This window comes from Candoia aspera, chromosome 2, assembly GCF_035149785.1.
Source record: "Candoia aspera isolate rCanAsp1 chromosome 2, rCanAsp1.hap2, whole genome shotgun sequence".
Lineage (NCBI taxonomy): Eukaryota > Metazoa > Chordata > Lepidosauria > Squamata > Boidae > Candoia > Candoia aspera.
In genome coordinates this window covers 102,293,274-102,310,060 of record NC_086154.1, presented here as the reverse complement: position 1 = coordinate 102,310,060, position 16,787 = coordinate 102,293,274, and the positions used below count along the sequence as shown (strand labels likewise).

General features: G+C 44.8%; 1 protein-coding gene across 2 annotated transcripts; it reads right to left on the bottom strand.

The window, feature by feature from the left end:
- Window positions 1–1,175: 1,175 nt before the first annotated feature.
- On the bottom strand, window positions 1,176–15,911 carry TVP23C (trans-golgi network vesicle protein 23 homolog C). 2 transcript variants are annotated; one of them, XM_063292624.1, is made up of 7 exons: window positions 15,852–15,911; window positions 14,027–14,109; window positions 13,366–13,510; window positions 12,385–12,474; window positions 2,162–2,293; window positions 1,940–2,068; window positions 1,176–1,840 (listed from the first exon to the last, which is right to left on the bottom strand). In XM_063292624.1, the coding sequence occupies exons 1-7, from the start codon at window positions 15,861–15,863 to the stop codon at window positions 1,835–1,837; spliced, it is 597 nt and encodes a 198-aa protein (XP_063148694.1). In that variant the 5' UTR covers window positions 15,864–15,911; the 3' UTR covers window positions 1,176–1,834. The 2 variants fall into 2 exon arrangements, with proteins under 2 accessions (XP_063148694.1, XP_063148693.1); XM_063292623.1 differs by having other exon boundaries at window positions 1,176–1,335.
- Between the last annotated feature and the right edge of the window lie 876 nt (window positions 15,912–16,787).

Below are 16,787 nucleotides of genomic sequence, written 5' to 3'. Positions count from 1 at the left end.
TATGCCAAGCTAAGCCCCGTGCATGAAACTCACCTATTCAAAGCAGCACAGGGAGAACAAAAATGGTAAAAGGGCAGTTTACAGAAATCTACCACATTCTTAGTAGAGCCTGAACTCACTGAAGCTTTGCCTACATTTGCAAATAACTGTTGGCAAATGGGCTGGATTATTCCAATGGGTGACTTGGACTGATTTTATCATTCAGATGAGCCCCCTAGTTTAAAAATAGCCTAATCTCTTATTTCACCAGTTAATTCTGAAGTTGCTTGTTTGGGTTAAGAATTCATGGCACTAGCAACTTCAGAATGGTTCTTCTATAATACCAGTAATCCACTTTTTTTAAGTGGCACAAAAGGAAGAACAAGGCCCATTCAAATCCTTCCTCTGTCCACCCTACAGCAATGCTTCTCAACCTTGGCATCTTTAAGGTATGTGGACTTCAACTCCCATGGCTGGCTGAGGAATTCTGGGAGTTGAAGTCCACACATCTTAAAGTTGCCAAGGTTGAGAAATGAATTGAGGATCTACAAGGATACCATGAATTGAGATCTACATCCTTGTAGGCTACCATAGTTGCAGCCTGAGAATTCTCTCTTATTCAGAAAATAAACTGAAGGGAACTTGTCCTTGCTTCTCAGGAAATCTGAATAATCAAGAAAGCTCAGGTCAAAAACAAAACAGACCAGGAAAGTTAAGTTTGCCAGTCAACAGGCATCAGGGTTTTTTCTAGTCTAGTTGTGAAATTGGAACCCTTAGCCATCCTCCTTTCAACTACTGACCTCTAACTGAAATTGTCCAACTGCTGTTGTTTTCTATTTCCCATATTAAGATATAAAAAACTTGCTTTAAAAAACTGATCTGGCAATAATGTAGATACCTTAAGTCTCGTATTAAAGGTTACATTCCACAGTTCTCACATGATGAAGATTGCCCAAGCCCTTATCGTGAGACTTCTTAACAAGCAGGTTTTGAGACTACACAATATTTAACTGCAAAGTTCCTGGGGTCAGTTCTGGATATTTCAGGAATGCAGTGTCACAACCAGTCACTGCATGCCATCACAATTTTTTTTACTTAATTCTAAGCAAAGAATTCTAATTAAAGAGTCCAGCAGTCAGTTAAGTCAAGAAGGGCTCTGTTAAATCTAAGTTGTAAGAAATGATAACAATTAACACTTCTATAAGATATATTTAATTACAAAATTCCATACACAGATTATAAATTTCCTGTACAGAGGCCAAGATAAAGTTTTTTCATTCTCCAAAAGGAATGAAAATGGCAGCTAGTGTTTCTTCATGAACTTCAAGATACTGCTTGGTCCTCTTTGGATGTGGTCTGCAAAAGAAAAGGAAGTAGTATTAGATCAGGACTACATTAATAGGAGTCAAACTCTTTGAAAAATCATCTAGGAAGCTGAACTTGCCCCAACTCTGGAAAAAAATATTCTCTGTCCTACCTTGTATGGGCAAAGACACAATGACTGGACCTTTGCCTGGAAAAGGCCATTATCAAAGCACATGTCCGCATCCTCTTGCAGAGATTTTTTTCAAGGAAGTAGAACTACCTAAACAGTGTCTCTGGAGATAGTTACATGGGACAGGGAAGGTCATTCAAGTCATGATGGTCATTCTAAAGCTATAGACCCTCAAGTCTTATTTCTCAAAGATAAGTCATATGCATTCAAATTACAGGAGAGAGCACTCAGACAGCTTATGCGGCATCTTTCCTCAACAGGCCAAGACAGAGCTATAATACATACAACTGAAACAAGCACCCATCTCAGTTGTAACAGAACCTAAACAGGCCAGTGTTGGATCTTGAATTCTTTTACTCTCTAGGCCTATGAAAAGTTGCAACATCAGGGAATGCAAAATTCAGTAAGTACCAAGACAAATGTTGGGAGAGGAACACATGGTTGCATAAATAAAATCGGAAGTACCTGCCGCAGGAACTGCCTTCCTAAGTAGAAAGTTGCTGCACTTGTCAGGTTCTTCCTACTACCCACTTTGCACCGAATATAGCCATAAAGATTGGCTCCTTGCAATGCCACACCCATAATTACCACTGCCTGTAAAAGGGAGACGGAGACACATGAGAGAGTCAGGGCCTCACTGGGCCCCAAGAATGAGCTGAGTAGGAAACAACCAAACATTTTACTCACCAGCCACTTAACTTTGAAGGAAAATAGGGCACTGAAGGCAAAAATCACCCAGAGTAACGGACATGTGATTAATCCTAACCAGAAGATTCTGGACTCTGCTTCTGATACAGCTTTCCTCCCCTGAGTAGATGCCTAAAAATGAAGAGTAGTAGTATTTTATTTAGACTGTATTTTATTTTTTTTATTAAGCATAGACTAATCAAGCAACAATATAAAATGTTACTTTAATTAAATATTGAAAAATCTCAGTGACGATAATACGGTCTCTGAAACAGCAGAATTTAATTACTCTACAGAAGCCATACAGTAGAAGGCTGTATGTCTTAGGATTTGTATATTTCTCCATACTGGAAGCTGAATGAAGTGTCCTTTTATCAAAAAGGGGTGTCAGGAGAAAGCCCTTCCTGACCAATTAATGTAAGGCATAACTGATTTGAGCCATAAACCAACAAATTTCCAGATATGCACAATACAAATATATGACCCCTTTCTGGAAATTTGAGGTATTATAATATATCAGTCTTAAAACAGCAGTCAGCCATGTATGTATGCATGCATGCATGCATTTACTCATTTAGGTTTATATGCTGTTCCAGTCATCAACACTTGAGCGCCTTACAGTCCTTAATTCAGTAAATCAGGTAGTTTGAGTAATGGATATTGTTTGTACTGTGTTTTAAACAATATCTATTATTCAAACTACCTGATTAACAGGTACCGAGGGACAGCCAAACAATTAGTTATTATTACGCTAGCACATCCTGGTAAAAGACTGGCTGAGCTTTCTTTTAAATAAAGCAATGGAATATAAAGGCAAGCTTAACTGCAACCAGTAGTGATGGACATGACTGGAAACAGTAGAGTGAAACCTCAATTTAAAAAAAACCCCATTTAGCAGATTTCAGATGCAATACACAAACATTGTCTAGTTTACCACCCTCCTAGTGTCATGTTCACCGTTCCAATGTTGCCAGTATATCGTAACGTTTCGCATGTCATTTGGCTGATGCGTGTTTCGTCTGGGAGGGGAGGAGGATTCCATCTCGTGGGATTGTTATATGTTAGTAGCTGGATTGGAATGTGTTTGGGTTATCTCATGTGTTCAAGGTCCCTTTCCCAGGACATCAGCAGAAACGGTTACCAGCACCTGGGGGGGGGGGTGGAGTTTGCAACTGCAGGGCGAGGGGAGGGATTACGTTTGAGCTGAGGGTTTTTAGTTTGTATTTGGCGCGCTTTTGCTCATTCTCAGCTTTCTCTGTATTTGCATACTATTCTTTAATAAATCAGATATCATTAAGTTCCTGCTTGTGAGTCTGAGTCTATTAGAGTAGGCAATCATTACATAAAGCTGAGAATCCAAAAAATTTTCCGTTAGCCCCTTTCCAGATTTATTTTGTGAGGGAGAAGTGCTAGTGATGAGCAAACCAAATCCCCAAACCACGGAAAGCGAGGAATCAAGCGAGGGGGAACCCGACTCCACAGTGATAAGAACGGAGAGAGTCCCTCCTCGAGAGTTTTCAGAAGTGCGAGAGGGGTCGAGCTCCAGCCTAGGAGAAGAGGAGGTTGGAGGTAAAAGAGCCCCTGAACCGACCGGTGAGTTGCCAGGCGAGCTGATCACCTGGGATGAAACACAGTGATCCCTACCAGGGACGTCCAAAACGTCTTGGAAGCAGCGATACCCGATGTCCCCAACCGTGGTGAGGCAGGAGGGAAAGGAGGATTCCCAAACCCCTGATCGTATAAAACTGGTGGAGGCCAAATTGGAGTCACTAGAATTTATGTTTCGGAAAATGTCCATGGACTGGGGTCCCCGGGAGAGGAGAAGAGAGGAGTCTAGTAATAGGCATTCGACTCCTTCTTTGACCCCAACTTCCCCGGAGGAAAGGAGTAGGACCCGGCACAGAGAGGAGGCAAGGGCGCTGAGGGTGAGAATTTCAAGGTCCCCTCCTCCAGAGCGGAGATCCCTGGGAGCTAAAAGGAAGCCCGACCGCCCAGCTGTGGCGAAGGGACCGCCCGGAGTGGGGGTTAAGGACTTTACCGTTAAATTTGATGGAGATCCAACTAAGCTATCATTCTTCCTTACCAATGCAAGGAGTTATATGGATGAATGGGAGCAGTATTTTCGTTCAGAAAGAGCCAAGATTAATGCCATTGCCACTAAGATCAAGGGGCGGGCTGCCGATTGGTATGTGCAGTTAGGTCAATCGGATGCCCCTGCGCTGGAGGAGTTCGAAGAATTCCTGTGGGCGTTGAAACTACACTTTGAAGACCCATTAGCTAAAGAAAGAGCAAAATGGGCGCTGAGGGAGCTGTGCCAGGGGCCACGACCGGTGGCAGACTACGCTCTGGAATTTAAGGCTCTGGCTGGGAAGGTTGAGGATTGGTCCCAATCCACATTAATAGAACTTTTTAAGGACGGTCTGAATACGGAGGTCCTGAGGTGGTCGCTCAGCAGGGACGACCCAGATACCCTGTTTGAATGGATACAGCTGGCAGGGAAGGCTGAGCATGCCCATGAGACCTTCGCTCACAGGAAGGTGATGAGATATGCTGCATTCAGCAAGGGTTCCCGCACTGCTGCGCCCACTGGAAAGTCTGGTCAACGTGCCTGGGAAGAGGAGAGGGAGAGCCGCTATGCGAAAGGGCAATGCCTCCGATGTGGGAAGGAAGGTCACCGAGCGGCGGCGTGTCCGAAGGGAAAGACCGATGATCGTTCGGGGAAGCCGTCGGGGAAATCTCCCTCTCTACCCAGGAAAATGAAGGCAGCCATGGCTGAAACTGAAGTGGAGGAGATTCCTTACTTCGGGGGCGAGGGGGAGCCCGATCTACTCCAGCCAGCGGGAAACGCCAGCCACCTGCTTTAAAGAGCGCCTGTGGGCAGGTGGTGGAGGATGGGCGCGAACATATCTTGGTGAGTGCCAACTATCCCACACTGACCGTTAAAGTGAAGTTAGGCTCCCGCACAAGAACCATTGAAGTTTGGGCATTGATCGATTCAGGGTGTTCGCGTTGCTTGATGCACCCTGACGTGGTGGCTGCTTTGGAGTTACCCAGCTTTCCATTGCAACGTCCCATGATTTTCACCTAGCTGGATGGTTCTATGGCGGGGGGGAAACCAGTCACCCATTTCACGGGCATGGTGGCGTTACAAATGGGCAGCCACCGTGAGGGGCTGCCATTTGTGGTGGCGCCTGTGGGGGGTCCCTTAGTCCTTCTGGGGATTCCTTGGTTGGTCCAACAAAACCCATATATAAATTGGGTGCACAGGACTTTGACTTTTGAGGATGGTTTCTATCAAGCCCCTGGGGAGGATGACGCTCCAGAGGCTGCAGTGGGGAGGGCGGCGGCAGCAACCCCGCATTTCGCTGTCACCCCACTGGAGGGCTTGCCGGAGCAATACCAAAGCTTTGCGGATGTGTTTGGTGAGAAGGAAGCGGACCAACTTCCACCCCATCGAAAAACTGACTGTGCGATAGAGTTGGTCCCCGACGCTCAACTGCCCAAACCAAAAATCTATGCCATGACGCAAAAGGAACTGGCGGCGTTGAGGGAGTTTGTGGACAAAAACTTGGCCAGGGGGTTTATTGAACCAGCAAATTCACCAGTGGGCGCCCCCGTCTTGTTTCGAGCGAAGAAGGATGGGACATTGAGACTTTGTACAGATTACCGCGGATTAAATGCGGTCTCGATATTAAACAATTATCCTCTGCCATTAATAAAAGACATGTTAGCACATCTGGCTAAGGGGAAAATCTTCTCTAAGCTGGATTTGCAGGAAGCCTATTTCCGTATCTGCATACGGGAGGGGGATGAATGGAAGACTGCTTTCAATTGTCCTCTGGGTTCTTTTCAGTACAAAGTTTTGCCTTTTGGGTTGGCGGGGGCACCAGGGGTGTTCATGCAATTGATCAATGAAGTGTTACATGAACATTTGTTCAAGGGTGTACTGGTCTATTTGGATGATGTTTTGATTTATACTGAAATGGAGGAGGAACATGAGCGCTTGGTGAAACAGGTGCTTAGCAAACTGAGAAAGGCTGAGCTTTATGCTAAACTTTCTAAGTGTGAATTTCATCAGACTCAGCTTGACTACCTGGGGTACAGGATCTCTGACAAGGGCATTGAAATGGATCCTGCGAAGATTCAAGCTATTTTGGGGTGGGAGCGCCTGCGTACCCGCAGGCAGCTCCAAAGTTTTCTTGGGTTTTCCAACTATTACCGCCAATTCATCCAGGGGTTCGCAGAAATTGCATTGCCTCTCACTGACTTGTTACGTACGAAGGGGTTGGGGGACACACGCAAGGTGAAGAACCCGGGGGCATTGCTCAATTGGACACCTGAATGCCAGTTGGCTTTCGACAAACTCAAAAGCCTGTTCACTGCTGAACCCATTCTTCAACACCCTGATCCCACTAAGCCCTTTGTGGTTCAAGTGGATGCTTCCGATTTCTCAATTGGAGCGCTCTTGCTGCAAGCGGATGCTGATGACCGCCTGAAGCCCTGTGCGTATCTGTCCCGGAAATTTTCCGAGACGGAAAGGCGATGGCATGTTTGGGAGAAGGAAGCTTTTGCAGTCAAGGCTGCTTTGGAGACATGGTGCCACCTCTTAGAGGGGGCTAAATGTCCTTTTGAAGTTTGGACTGACCATAAAAATTTGGAAGCGCTCAGCACGCCCTGTAAGCTCAGTCCTAAGCAGATCCGCTGGGCTCAATTTTTCAGTCGCTTTGACTTTAAGTTGAAGTTCATTCCGGGCAAGAAAAACTTCCTGGCTGATGCGCTTTCCCGCCTGCCTCAAGATTCGGTCCAGGCACCTGACGTTGTGGGTACAGTGTGGACAGCACCCCAATTGGGGTTGCAAGCTGTCACACGCAGTCAGACTCATGCACAGCTGCCCCCAGCTTCGGTTTCACCGGCTGGGGGAAGGACGCCAATTCCCTCTCAATTGCAACAACAGTTTCTGCTAGAGCTGAAATCTGACACTTGGTTGCAAGCGAATAGAGACAATGTTACATTTGACAGAGGCTTAGCTTGGAAGCAAAACCGCCTCTATGTCCCTGACAGTTTGCGAAGGGAAATTTTGATTAGGTCTCATGATGATAAAGTGGCTGGTCATTTTGGGTTTGTCAAAACCTTGAATCTGGTGTGCCACCAATTTTGGTGGCCCACATTGAGACGTGATGTAAAAAGTTATGTTGCTTCTTGTCCTGTCTGTGCCATGTCAAAACGGAAGGGGGGCAAACCACAAGGGCTGCTGCAGCTGGTGGCCAGCCCCTCCCGTCCTTGGGAGGAGGTTTCCATGGATTTCATTGTGGATTTGCCTCCTAGTCACAGAAAGACTGTGATTTGGGTGGTAAAGGACTACTTTTCTAAGCAAGCCCATTTTATTCCATGTGCTTCCATTCCGTCTGCGCAGCAATTGGCCCGCCTTTTTCTAATCCACATCTACCGGATTCATGGGAGCCCCTTCTGCTTGATCACGGACCGCGGAACACAGTTCACTTCCCAATTTTGGAGGGCATTTTTAAAGCCGGTGGGTACCAAGCAGGCGTTGTCCACTGCGTCGCATCCAGAGACTGACGGATCTACAGAGGCTCTTAATTTGACCCTGGAGCAATTTTTGCGGGCATTTGTCAACTATCAGCAGGACAATTGGGTTGATCTGCTACCTTTTGCTGAGGTGGCTTATAACAATGCTGTCCATCAGAGCATGGGGCACACCCCTTTCCATACTGTGTTTGGCCGGGACTTTGTTCCCATTCCTGAGTTGCCTCAACCCTCCACACAGCCCTGCTCCGCTTCTGATTGGGCTGCTCAACTGGCTGATTCGTGGCCAGTGATTCAACAGGCGTTGGCTGATGCCCGATCTGCCTATAACGTGCACGCCGATAAGCGACGAGCCCTTCAACCTGCTTTTAAAGTTGGTGATAAGGTCTACCTTTCCACTAAGTTCATTAAGTCCCCTCAGCCCTCGAAGAAGTTGGCTCCTAAGTTTGTTGGACCTTTTCCCATTGTGGGAGTTGTTAACCCTGTCACGTTTAGACTGGATTTGCCACACAATCTGAAACGTTTATATCCTGTTTTTCATTGCAGCTTACTCAAGCCTGTCAAACACTCAGATCACTGGCATCCGCAACCCCCACCTCCTGCTCCGATCATGATTGATGGACAACATTTTGAGGTGAAGGAGGTCCTTGATTCTCGCCGACTACGTGGCACTCTACAGTACCTTATTCGCTAGAAGCACTTTCCCCACCCTGAATGGGTATCTGCCCGTGATGTTCAATCTCCTCTTTTGGTTCGCCGCTTTCATCTAGCTTATCCTCTCAAACCTGCTCCTTGATGTTTTGGGGGGGCGGTATGTCATGTTCACCGTTCCAATGTTGCCAGTATATCGTAACGTTTCGCATGTCATTTGGCTGATGCGTGTTTCGTCTGGGAGGGGAGGAGGATTCTATCTCGTGGGATTGTTATATGTTAGTAGCTGGATTGGAATGTGCTTGGGTTATCTCGTGTGTTCAAGGTTCCTTTCCCAGGACATCAGCAGAGACGGTTACCAGCTCTGGGGGGGGGGGGGGGAGTTTGCAACGGCAGGGTGAGGGGAGGGATTACGTTTGAGCCAAGGGTTTTTAGTTTGTATTTGGCGCGCTTTTGCTCATTCTCAGCTTTCTCTGTATTTGCATACTATTCTTTAATAAATCAGATATCATTAAGTTCCTGCTTGTGAGTCTGAGTCTATTAGAGTAGGCAATCATTACACCTTGTCCTAACAACACACCTAGCCACAATCGCAATTAAGGCTTGTTTGCATCCAAGGTAGCCCAAAAGAAGCCCTTAAAAATTAAAATAACCAATTTCAGATGATTTACGTCATTTGTGTAATTATGTCATGTAGGAAATTATGCAAATGAAGTTATTTGTGTCAATTTACATCCATTATACAAATAAAGTAATTCTATATTTCACAGAAATTCGGGAAGAACAGATATACCCTATCCTGAATAGTTTGTTCAGCTGAGGTTTCATAGTACAGGTAGTCCTCGCTTACTGGCTGCCTTGCTTAATGATCATTCAAAGTCACAACGGTTGGGGAAAAAAGGCTTTGTGACCAATCCTCACATTGACAACTGTTGCAGTGTCCCCCAGTCACGTGATCGCCACTTGCAAGCTACACAACCAGCTTCCAACAAGCAAAATTAATGGAGAACGCGGAAGTGAAATAGCAAGTCGTGGTCACGTGATGTCTCACATAACGACCCTGGTGATTCACTTGATGATGGAAGCAGAAGTGATATCGTAAGTCCAGTGCAGTCATGTCCTGATTACCAGGAAACACACTGAGGCGAGGACTTGGTCTCTAATATTTATTAGTAGTACTTAACAAGAATCCTAACAAACTGAGAAAGCGTGGGAAAACCCAGCCATATAAACCCCAAAGGTTAAGGCGGTCCCGATCTGTGTCTCTTTGAATGGCTGAACAGTTCCTCAGTGCTACGCATGCGCTTGACAGTCTGGGTGAGAGCCCCCTGCTCGCCATCCTTACTCATGACAAGTCACATTATTTTTTGCTTAGTGACGGTCCCAATCATACTGGTAAGTGAGGATTACCTGTATTGCAGAGAAGGTGCAGAGGTGCTCAAGAAGCTATTTGCTTTGGAGAATGCTGGCATTTGTATTTGATACTGACAAACCCAGTTTATTTTATCGATTTAATTTATTTTAAAGGCGTACATGCTTGCCATCCTATATACAATAACCCTGGGTGGCTCACAGCATAACAATAAAACATAAAAACAATTATACTAACAATAAAAACAACACTCCCCCATATATCCACTGGGCTCCAGTCTCATCCTAGACTAATGCTTGGGGAAGAACCAGCACTTCAGGGCCTTCTGGAAGGGCAAGAAGGTGGGGGCCTGCTGGATCTTAGGGGGAAGATCAAGGCTTTAAAGGTGATAACCAGCACTTTGAATTGCATCTGTAAAGGAACTGGAAGCCAGTGCAGCTTGCACAGCAGCAGCGTAATACAGGCAAACTGCTGGGCACACAGAACTGTGCTCACCGCTGCATTCTGAACCAGTTACAGCCTCCAGATGGTCTTCAAGGGCAGCCTCATTTAATACAGTAGATCAAGACCAGGTTAATGGAAATAAGCTCCCTGAACACAGACTCTTCTTCTTCAATATGAGTTCTTGTCAGCTTTCACTACACATAACATTTGCATAACACCATTACAGAATATTAATATTATTAATGGATAATTAAAGGTAACTAGGATTGGCTGCTATCCAAGATTTGAAACCAAGTTTACCAAAAACCATTTACAGGTAGTCTTTGAGTTATGACAGTAATTGGGACCAGAATTTCCATCACTAAGAGATGTGGTCATAAAGTGCAGAGTCATGTGACTACATCGTTTAGCGACGGCAATCCCAACAGTCCCCGTTGCCATCGTTAACCAAATCCCACCGGTTGTTAGGTGAAGACCCACCCTGATCCAAGCCGTTCCCAGCTTGGTCCCTCCCAGCCCCAAGCCTCAGTAAGATAAGGGACTGACTCCTCTGCCTCCTCTTTAACTTCCCCTACCCACCTATTTCCCCCACTTTTGGTCACCCTGCACAGTAGTATTCCTCGGTGGCAGCAGCAGTGCTGGTGCTAAAATAGAGGTCCAGGCCGTTCAGCAGTCTCAGCAGTCTCTCTACTTCAGCCCTGGGACTGCCGCCGAGGAGTGCCACCTCAAGGCCCATGCCATGGCCAGCCAGCCAGCCCAGCGCAACACAAAGCCCCAGCCACCCCCACTGCCCTGCACTCCACAGGGTCTTCCTCCTGCTGCTAAGGGACACCTGGCCTGGTCCTATGCGAGGCAGCTGCTGGCCACGACTGGCCTTCTTCCCAAGGCTGCTTGCACTGTTCTCCAAATTGTGAGCAGCCTCGGGAAGAAGGCCTGGTGTGGCCAGCAGCTGCCTCACATAGGGCCAGGCCGGGTGCTCCTTGTCAGCAGTGGGAGGAAGACGGCGAATGTCAGCTGAGCATGACAGGGGCAGTTGGGGCTTTGCACTGTGGCACTGGGGTGGATGGCTGTAGCTGAGGCTTGAGGCGGGCCTGGGGGTGGTGGCGGCTGGCTGATACTGCTGAAGGCCCCAGGCCTCTACTTCAGTCCCAGTGCTGCCACTGCCACTAAGGAGTGCTGCTGTGCAGGGCAGACAAAAGGGCAGAGATGAGGGGGGAGATAGGCAGGGAAGTTGAAGCGTTCCTGCGGTTTTAAGTGTGGGCAGGCTGCCAAGCGCCCGAATTTTGATCATGTGATCATAACTTTGAGGACTGGGCATAAGTACCATTTGTTCAGCGCCGCCATAACTTTGAACAGTTGCTGAACAAATGGTCGCTAAGCGAGGACTATCTGTAAAGAACAGTAAACATCACTGCTTATGTAACTCTTCACCATATGAAGGACAGAGGGGGTAGAATGTTCAAAAATTAGCTTTAGCCTGTGTCAGCCTTTCAAGGTAGGCCAGGAACAGACACAAGAACTACAGCTACTCTTATTGTTATAGGATGTAATGACAGAATCTTGGAAAGCCTGACAGAGTTTCTCTCTCCCTCTTGTACTTAAGAGAGTCAAAGCGGAGTAATTTTGAGCTTCCTCACCCCCTCCTGTATTTCCAGGCTAAACTGATGTTTTTGTAATGGCTGTTACATACCTTCTTCAAGGCTATTTCCATATTCCTGTACAAGCCTTCAAGATTTACAGTCTGAGAACCTAGTCTCAAACTTATGTTAAAGGAAAGGAAACATTTAATTTGCAGATGCCTGATGTATCTAACATATTTCCATGACTGAAGATTGATAAAGGACTCTCAGTTAGCATGCCTAAGAACTGTCGTTTCTGTTTGGTTCTTTAAAGCAACTAACGTCAAGTTGTACTTCTACAGGAACTATGAAATGCATGCACTTGTATGATTTGATAGAGTTTGATCTTAACTCATTCAACCATAATTCTTTAAAAGAAGTTCAATTGTTTAATATCATTTATCTCACCGCAGATGAACATATACATCTTTGTAGCCTAGTCTCTAACTCAGAAGGTAAAGCAGGCTAGATTTCAAATATACACAACTACCGTCCACAATAATTGTTCTGTAATTTGTGTGTAGCAGCCTTGTGTCTTATTCTGGAACAAAAGGTGCTCAAAGCCATAGAATGCATCATTCACAGATATTTACCTTCCTGGCTTCAAACACCCAGTGGCTTTTGCCATCATCATCAATCTGGTTCCACCATCGGAGGCCAACCATCAACCTCCCTGTGACATTCTAGAGAGAGTTAAATACAGCATGAAAGGGCTTCCTGCAACAGCAACCACACATTTTGCTAAAGCTCCTCCAAATGCCTCCCCCTTTTTATGCATAAAACACTAATGAAACAAGAATCTCATTCCTGTTGCGCTGTTAAACAGGATAAGCACAGGCAGCTATCAGAGTCACAGTTCTAGGTGAGCTATCGATTCCTCAGCTTGCAATACTATGCCTGTGGGCCACATTCTCAGCAATTCTATTAAGTTTACTGCAAATAGTTGTTTGGCAAGCAAGTTATAATTTCACTGGTGACATGGAGGCATGTTCTTACAAAGCTTTGTTAGAATGCTATCATGAATAAAAAGCTATTTGCCTTCTGGTGATTTCAAATGCCACAAAAATAGTTCACCAGATGTCTTCCTGCCCAAATGACTTTGGAATGTTAGTAACAAATACCTGCTTTAAAGATATCAAACTATTATATGATGGAAGTGTTTTTCAAACATCCAAACATATTCATCATGTATTACCAGGCAGAAAAGTACAAAAACACATATTTAACAATGTGGATACTTCTACCTCACTTTGACACATGATATCTAAAAATCAGTTATGACACATTACAAAGCAGGAGAGCTGGCCTCTACTATGTGAAAGGGAAGAGGCTGTTTTGTTCAGTATTCCACTCCACACATGTTCTGTTATAACTAGTAAAACAGCCCAAAGCACCTATAAGAGCCCCCCAACCAGCCTTTTACTTTGATCTCTGTACTTGAAGGGTGGAGAGAAAAGTAATCTAAATGAAATCAAAATTAAAATATGAATTAGTAATTTTGATTAGCAGTACTGCGCCCCAGTTTCTCAGATAACAAGCATATTCAAGTACCAAATTCTTACAAAATGATTTACCTTCACTGCCCAAAAGTCACACGATAGAAGTAAGATGATTGTTACCATACAGGCAATATAGCTGTTGCTTAATAATTCACAAAGTAAGTAGACAATTATTGCACTGACCCGGAAGAACAAGTGGAAAAAGGAAGCTATAGGATGTCTGTAAAAGACACAGGAAGAAAATAATTTGGTTATTGATTTTAATGTTTAATGTAGCCAAGGTTTAGAATTTCGTCCATAATTCCAAATTGTGATATTTCACAAAGGCAGCAATTTTCTATTATCAGGACAACTATATTATTATTATTATTGCTATTATTAAAAATGTGAACAATATAAATCACAGAGATAAATTCTTTAACTTGAAACACCATACTGCACTACATCACTTCCCTGCAAATGTCTGCTGAGGGTAGAGAGATAAGTTCATTGCATATAAGTCTTCCCCTGGATATGACCACAGAAGCAGAATCTATGCAGTTATTGATTAAATATTTTCAACCTACCCACCTACACAGGGTTCTGCTGTCATGTTACCAAACCAAATATATTTGCAAATGTTTCTTAGGAGATTTAAGCCATATCAGAACTTTTTTTTTCCCTCTAACCTTAGTCCCAAAAGCCTGTTAACATATAGCAGCCTGTTACTTCCAGACAATGACTGGCAATGACTTACTTTATTTTTGATTTCTTGGGCTTGCTGGACATTGCATCATCACCATCAAAAAGTGACACATCTTCTGTCTCATCATTACTGTCCTGGAGAGATAAATACAGATTTAAAAAATGGGTGTTTTTTTTTAATATATACCCTTGTGCAACAATTCAACAAATGAAATTCAACCTATGCCACTGTGATAAAACTATGGGTGCCTGGGGGTGAGGGTAAGGCGGAGCAAATGACAAAAAAGCACTGTGACACAAGCTCATCCCCTTTGCACATACACTGTGAAGCTGCACACAGAAGCATAAGTGGTGGAGCACCACTGTGACTCTCACAGGGTTGTTGTTGTAGGCAAAAATAGAAAGCAGGAGTATTAGGTATGTTTTCCACCTTGAGTTACAGTATATATAAAAAAGGCAGGATAAAAATCTAATCATCATCATCCTGATGAAAATGCCAGATTCTGTGGATGCCTCTGGATAAAGCTTATAAAATATACAAACATGAGGAATCCAGTATTTTGGTATAGTGATATATAATGTCACAGTTGGCAAAACTGTCTTACAGTTGGCAAAACTGTCAATCATCTTACTTCTATTGTGTGACTAAAATTCTACATTCAGAGCTGTTTAGATATAGTTAAGAAGGTAACAGCAGGATATTTGTAACCCTTCACTGGACACCTCTCTTTCTTCCTGGGTATGTCTAGCCTTAGTCAGCACCCCAAAACAATCTCCAGAAGTTGGCCTTAAGCCCCACAATCCCTAGCAAAATGAGGAAATGTCTAGCTGGCTGCCTTCTGTAGTTGTGATTAGTGGTTAAATGTTGGGATAAAACAAGGTGCCATACAACCTCTCTGGTGACTTTAGGCCAGCTACTCTTTCAGCCCAACCTGCCCCACAGGGTGGTTGTTGAAAATTAGGAGGGAGCACTACATTCTTTGCCTTGAGCTCTTGACTGAAGGTGGTGTATAACTCAAATAATATTAAGGCCATTTCCTCACTAGTGAGTTATAAACCTTCCAGTGCCACCCAGCCAATTTTGCAGGGATATAAACGCTCCTTACTGATCTTTCAGGATGATTGTGGGATGACTAGAAGACATTATAAATCACTAGTTTAGTGCAAATATACCTAGTTGCATTACTACTAAATGAAACTACTCTAAGCTTATTGTAATTTATACCAACTCACAGGTATGTAATACTGCAACCAACCAACCGTTTTTGCCCTACCTTGTGGCCACCTTATATGAGTTAAAATGCAGATGACTAGCAGGCTGCAGCAATGGTTAGAATTTTCTGTATGTCTTCACTGCCACCTAGCCGACGTCGGATTTCTGCAGCCCATTAGTCCTAGTCTCAATAATTTGCTAGAGTTCATCAGAGGATTTTACTTCGACATCACACAGTTCCATTCCAATTATACCCACATCTTAATCGCCTGGGAGTCTTAGAAGTGCAACTCCCCCACCCCCCAAATTAAAAGCTATATAGCAGAATATTTAACAGTTGGGAAGAGGGAAAGAAAGAAATGCCTTGCGGGCATAGCCCAGACACCCCGTGAGCTCTGTACACAGGAGAGGAAGGAAGATGGGGCGATAGCCCAGCTGGCCTTCCCTTCTTCCAACAAAGCAGCCACAACTCGTGTAGCTTGGGATGGGCTTCATCTTGATCTGCTCATTTCCCCCAGCAACGACCTTGGCTTCGAAGTCCTCCACCAGTTCCTCTTCCACCTCACCCCCCTCTCCAATACTAAAAAGTTCCTTCAGCCCCGAAGCGGGGAACCACGCAGCGCCCCCAGCCCACGCTAGGAAATAACAGCCCCTTAGTTCCCACCTGCCGCAACATCGCTTCCGCCTTCTGCCACGTCACAACCCACTCCACAAGCAAAGCCGGCTACATCACATCGTGCGACGGACGCCAGGATGTGAGGTCAATGCCTCCAATTCCAATGGAAAGCCGTCAGCTTTGGCTCATAGATATAAGATATATAGAGCGCCCCATCTCAGTTTCCGGTTAGAACATCTCCACATAGAGGCTTCTCTAAAGCAGTGTTTCTCAACCTTAGCAATTTTAATATGTCTGAACTTCAACTCCCAGAATTCCATGTTGGCAGGGGAATTCTGGGAGTTGAAGTTCAGACCTCTTAAAGTCTCTAAGGTTAAGAAACACTGCTCTACATTGACTCTCCGGAGAAAGTCAGGATTTCAGCATGGGTAAGATCGGAAAGCGGCAAGTGGCACCCAAAATGAAACATATTGTACTTCAATTAGTTGTTCTGATCCTTAAACCTTAAGAATAGAGCTGCCGGGACAGACTTTAGCTTTAATAGTAGATTGTGTTAGTTCAGTGCTATGCAGAAGGTGGGAAGGTTTTGGTTAAACTCTCAGACTGTCCTAACATCAACTTCTGAACAACTACTTCATAGGGATCAATAATCTGGACAGGGAAGGGACGCTACACAGGATCTTCGCAGCAGCAGTTTTCTTTTCAGGCTCCCCGCTGCTTAAGGCCAGGCGGAATCAGTGATTGTGCATATGGAAGACTAAGGGCACTTCCTTATCAAGTCTTTGCATCATTCCATAATCAGGGCTGCACCTGTGTCTCAGTCTGGCAGCTGAGCCCATTTATTTCTGAATTCATCCTAACAGTGCACTTTTTTGTTTTTGTTGCCTTTGAGTCAATCTTCACTCCTGGCAACTGCCTGGACAAGTCCCTGCAGTTTTCTTGACAAGATTTTCAGAAGTGGTCTGCCCTTGCCTTCCCCCTAAA

Bases quoted from the DNA above. Each gene is read 5' to 3' on its own strand.
- TVP23C (XM_063292623.1), bottom strand. The intron at 12,475-13,365 runs GTAAATCATTTT...AACTCTCTCTAG, and splicing joins GTGACTTTTGGGCAGTGAAG to AATGTCACAGGGAGGTTGAT. The intron at 1,336-1,939 runs GTACTTCCGATT...TTTCTTTTGCAG, and splicing joins GAAGGCAGTTCCTGCGGCAG to ACCACATCCAAAGAGGACCA.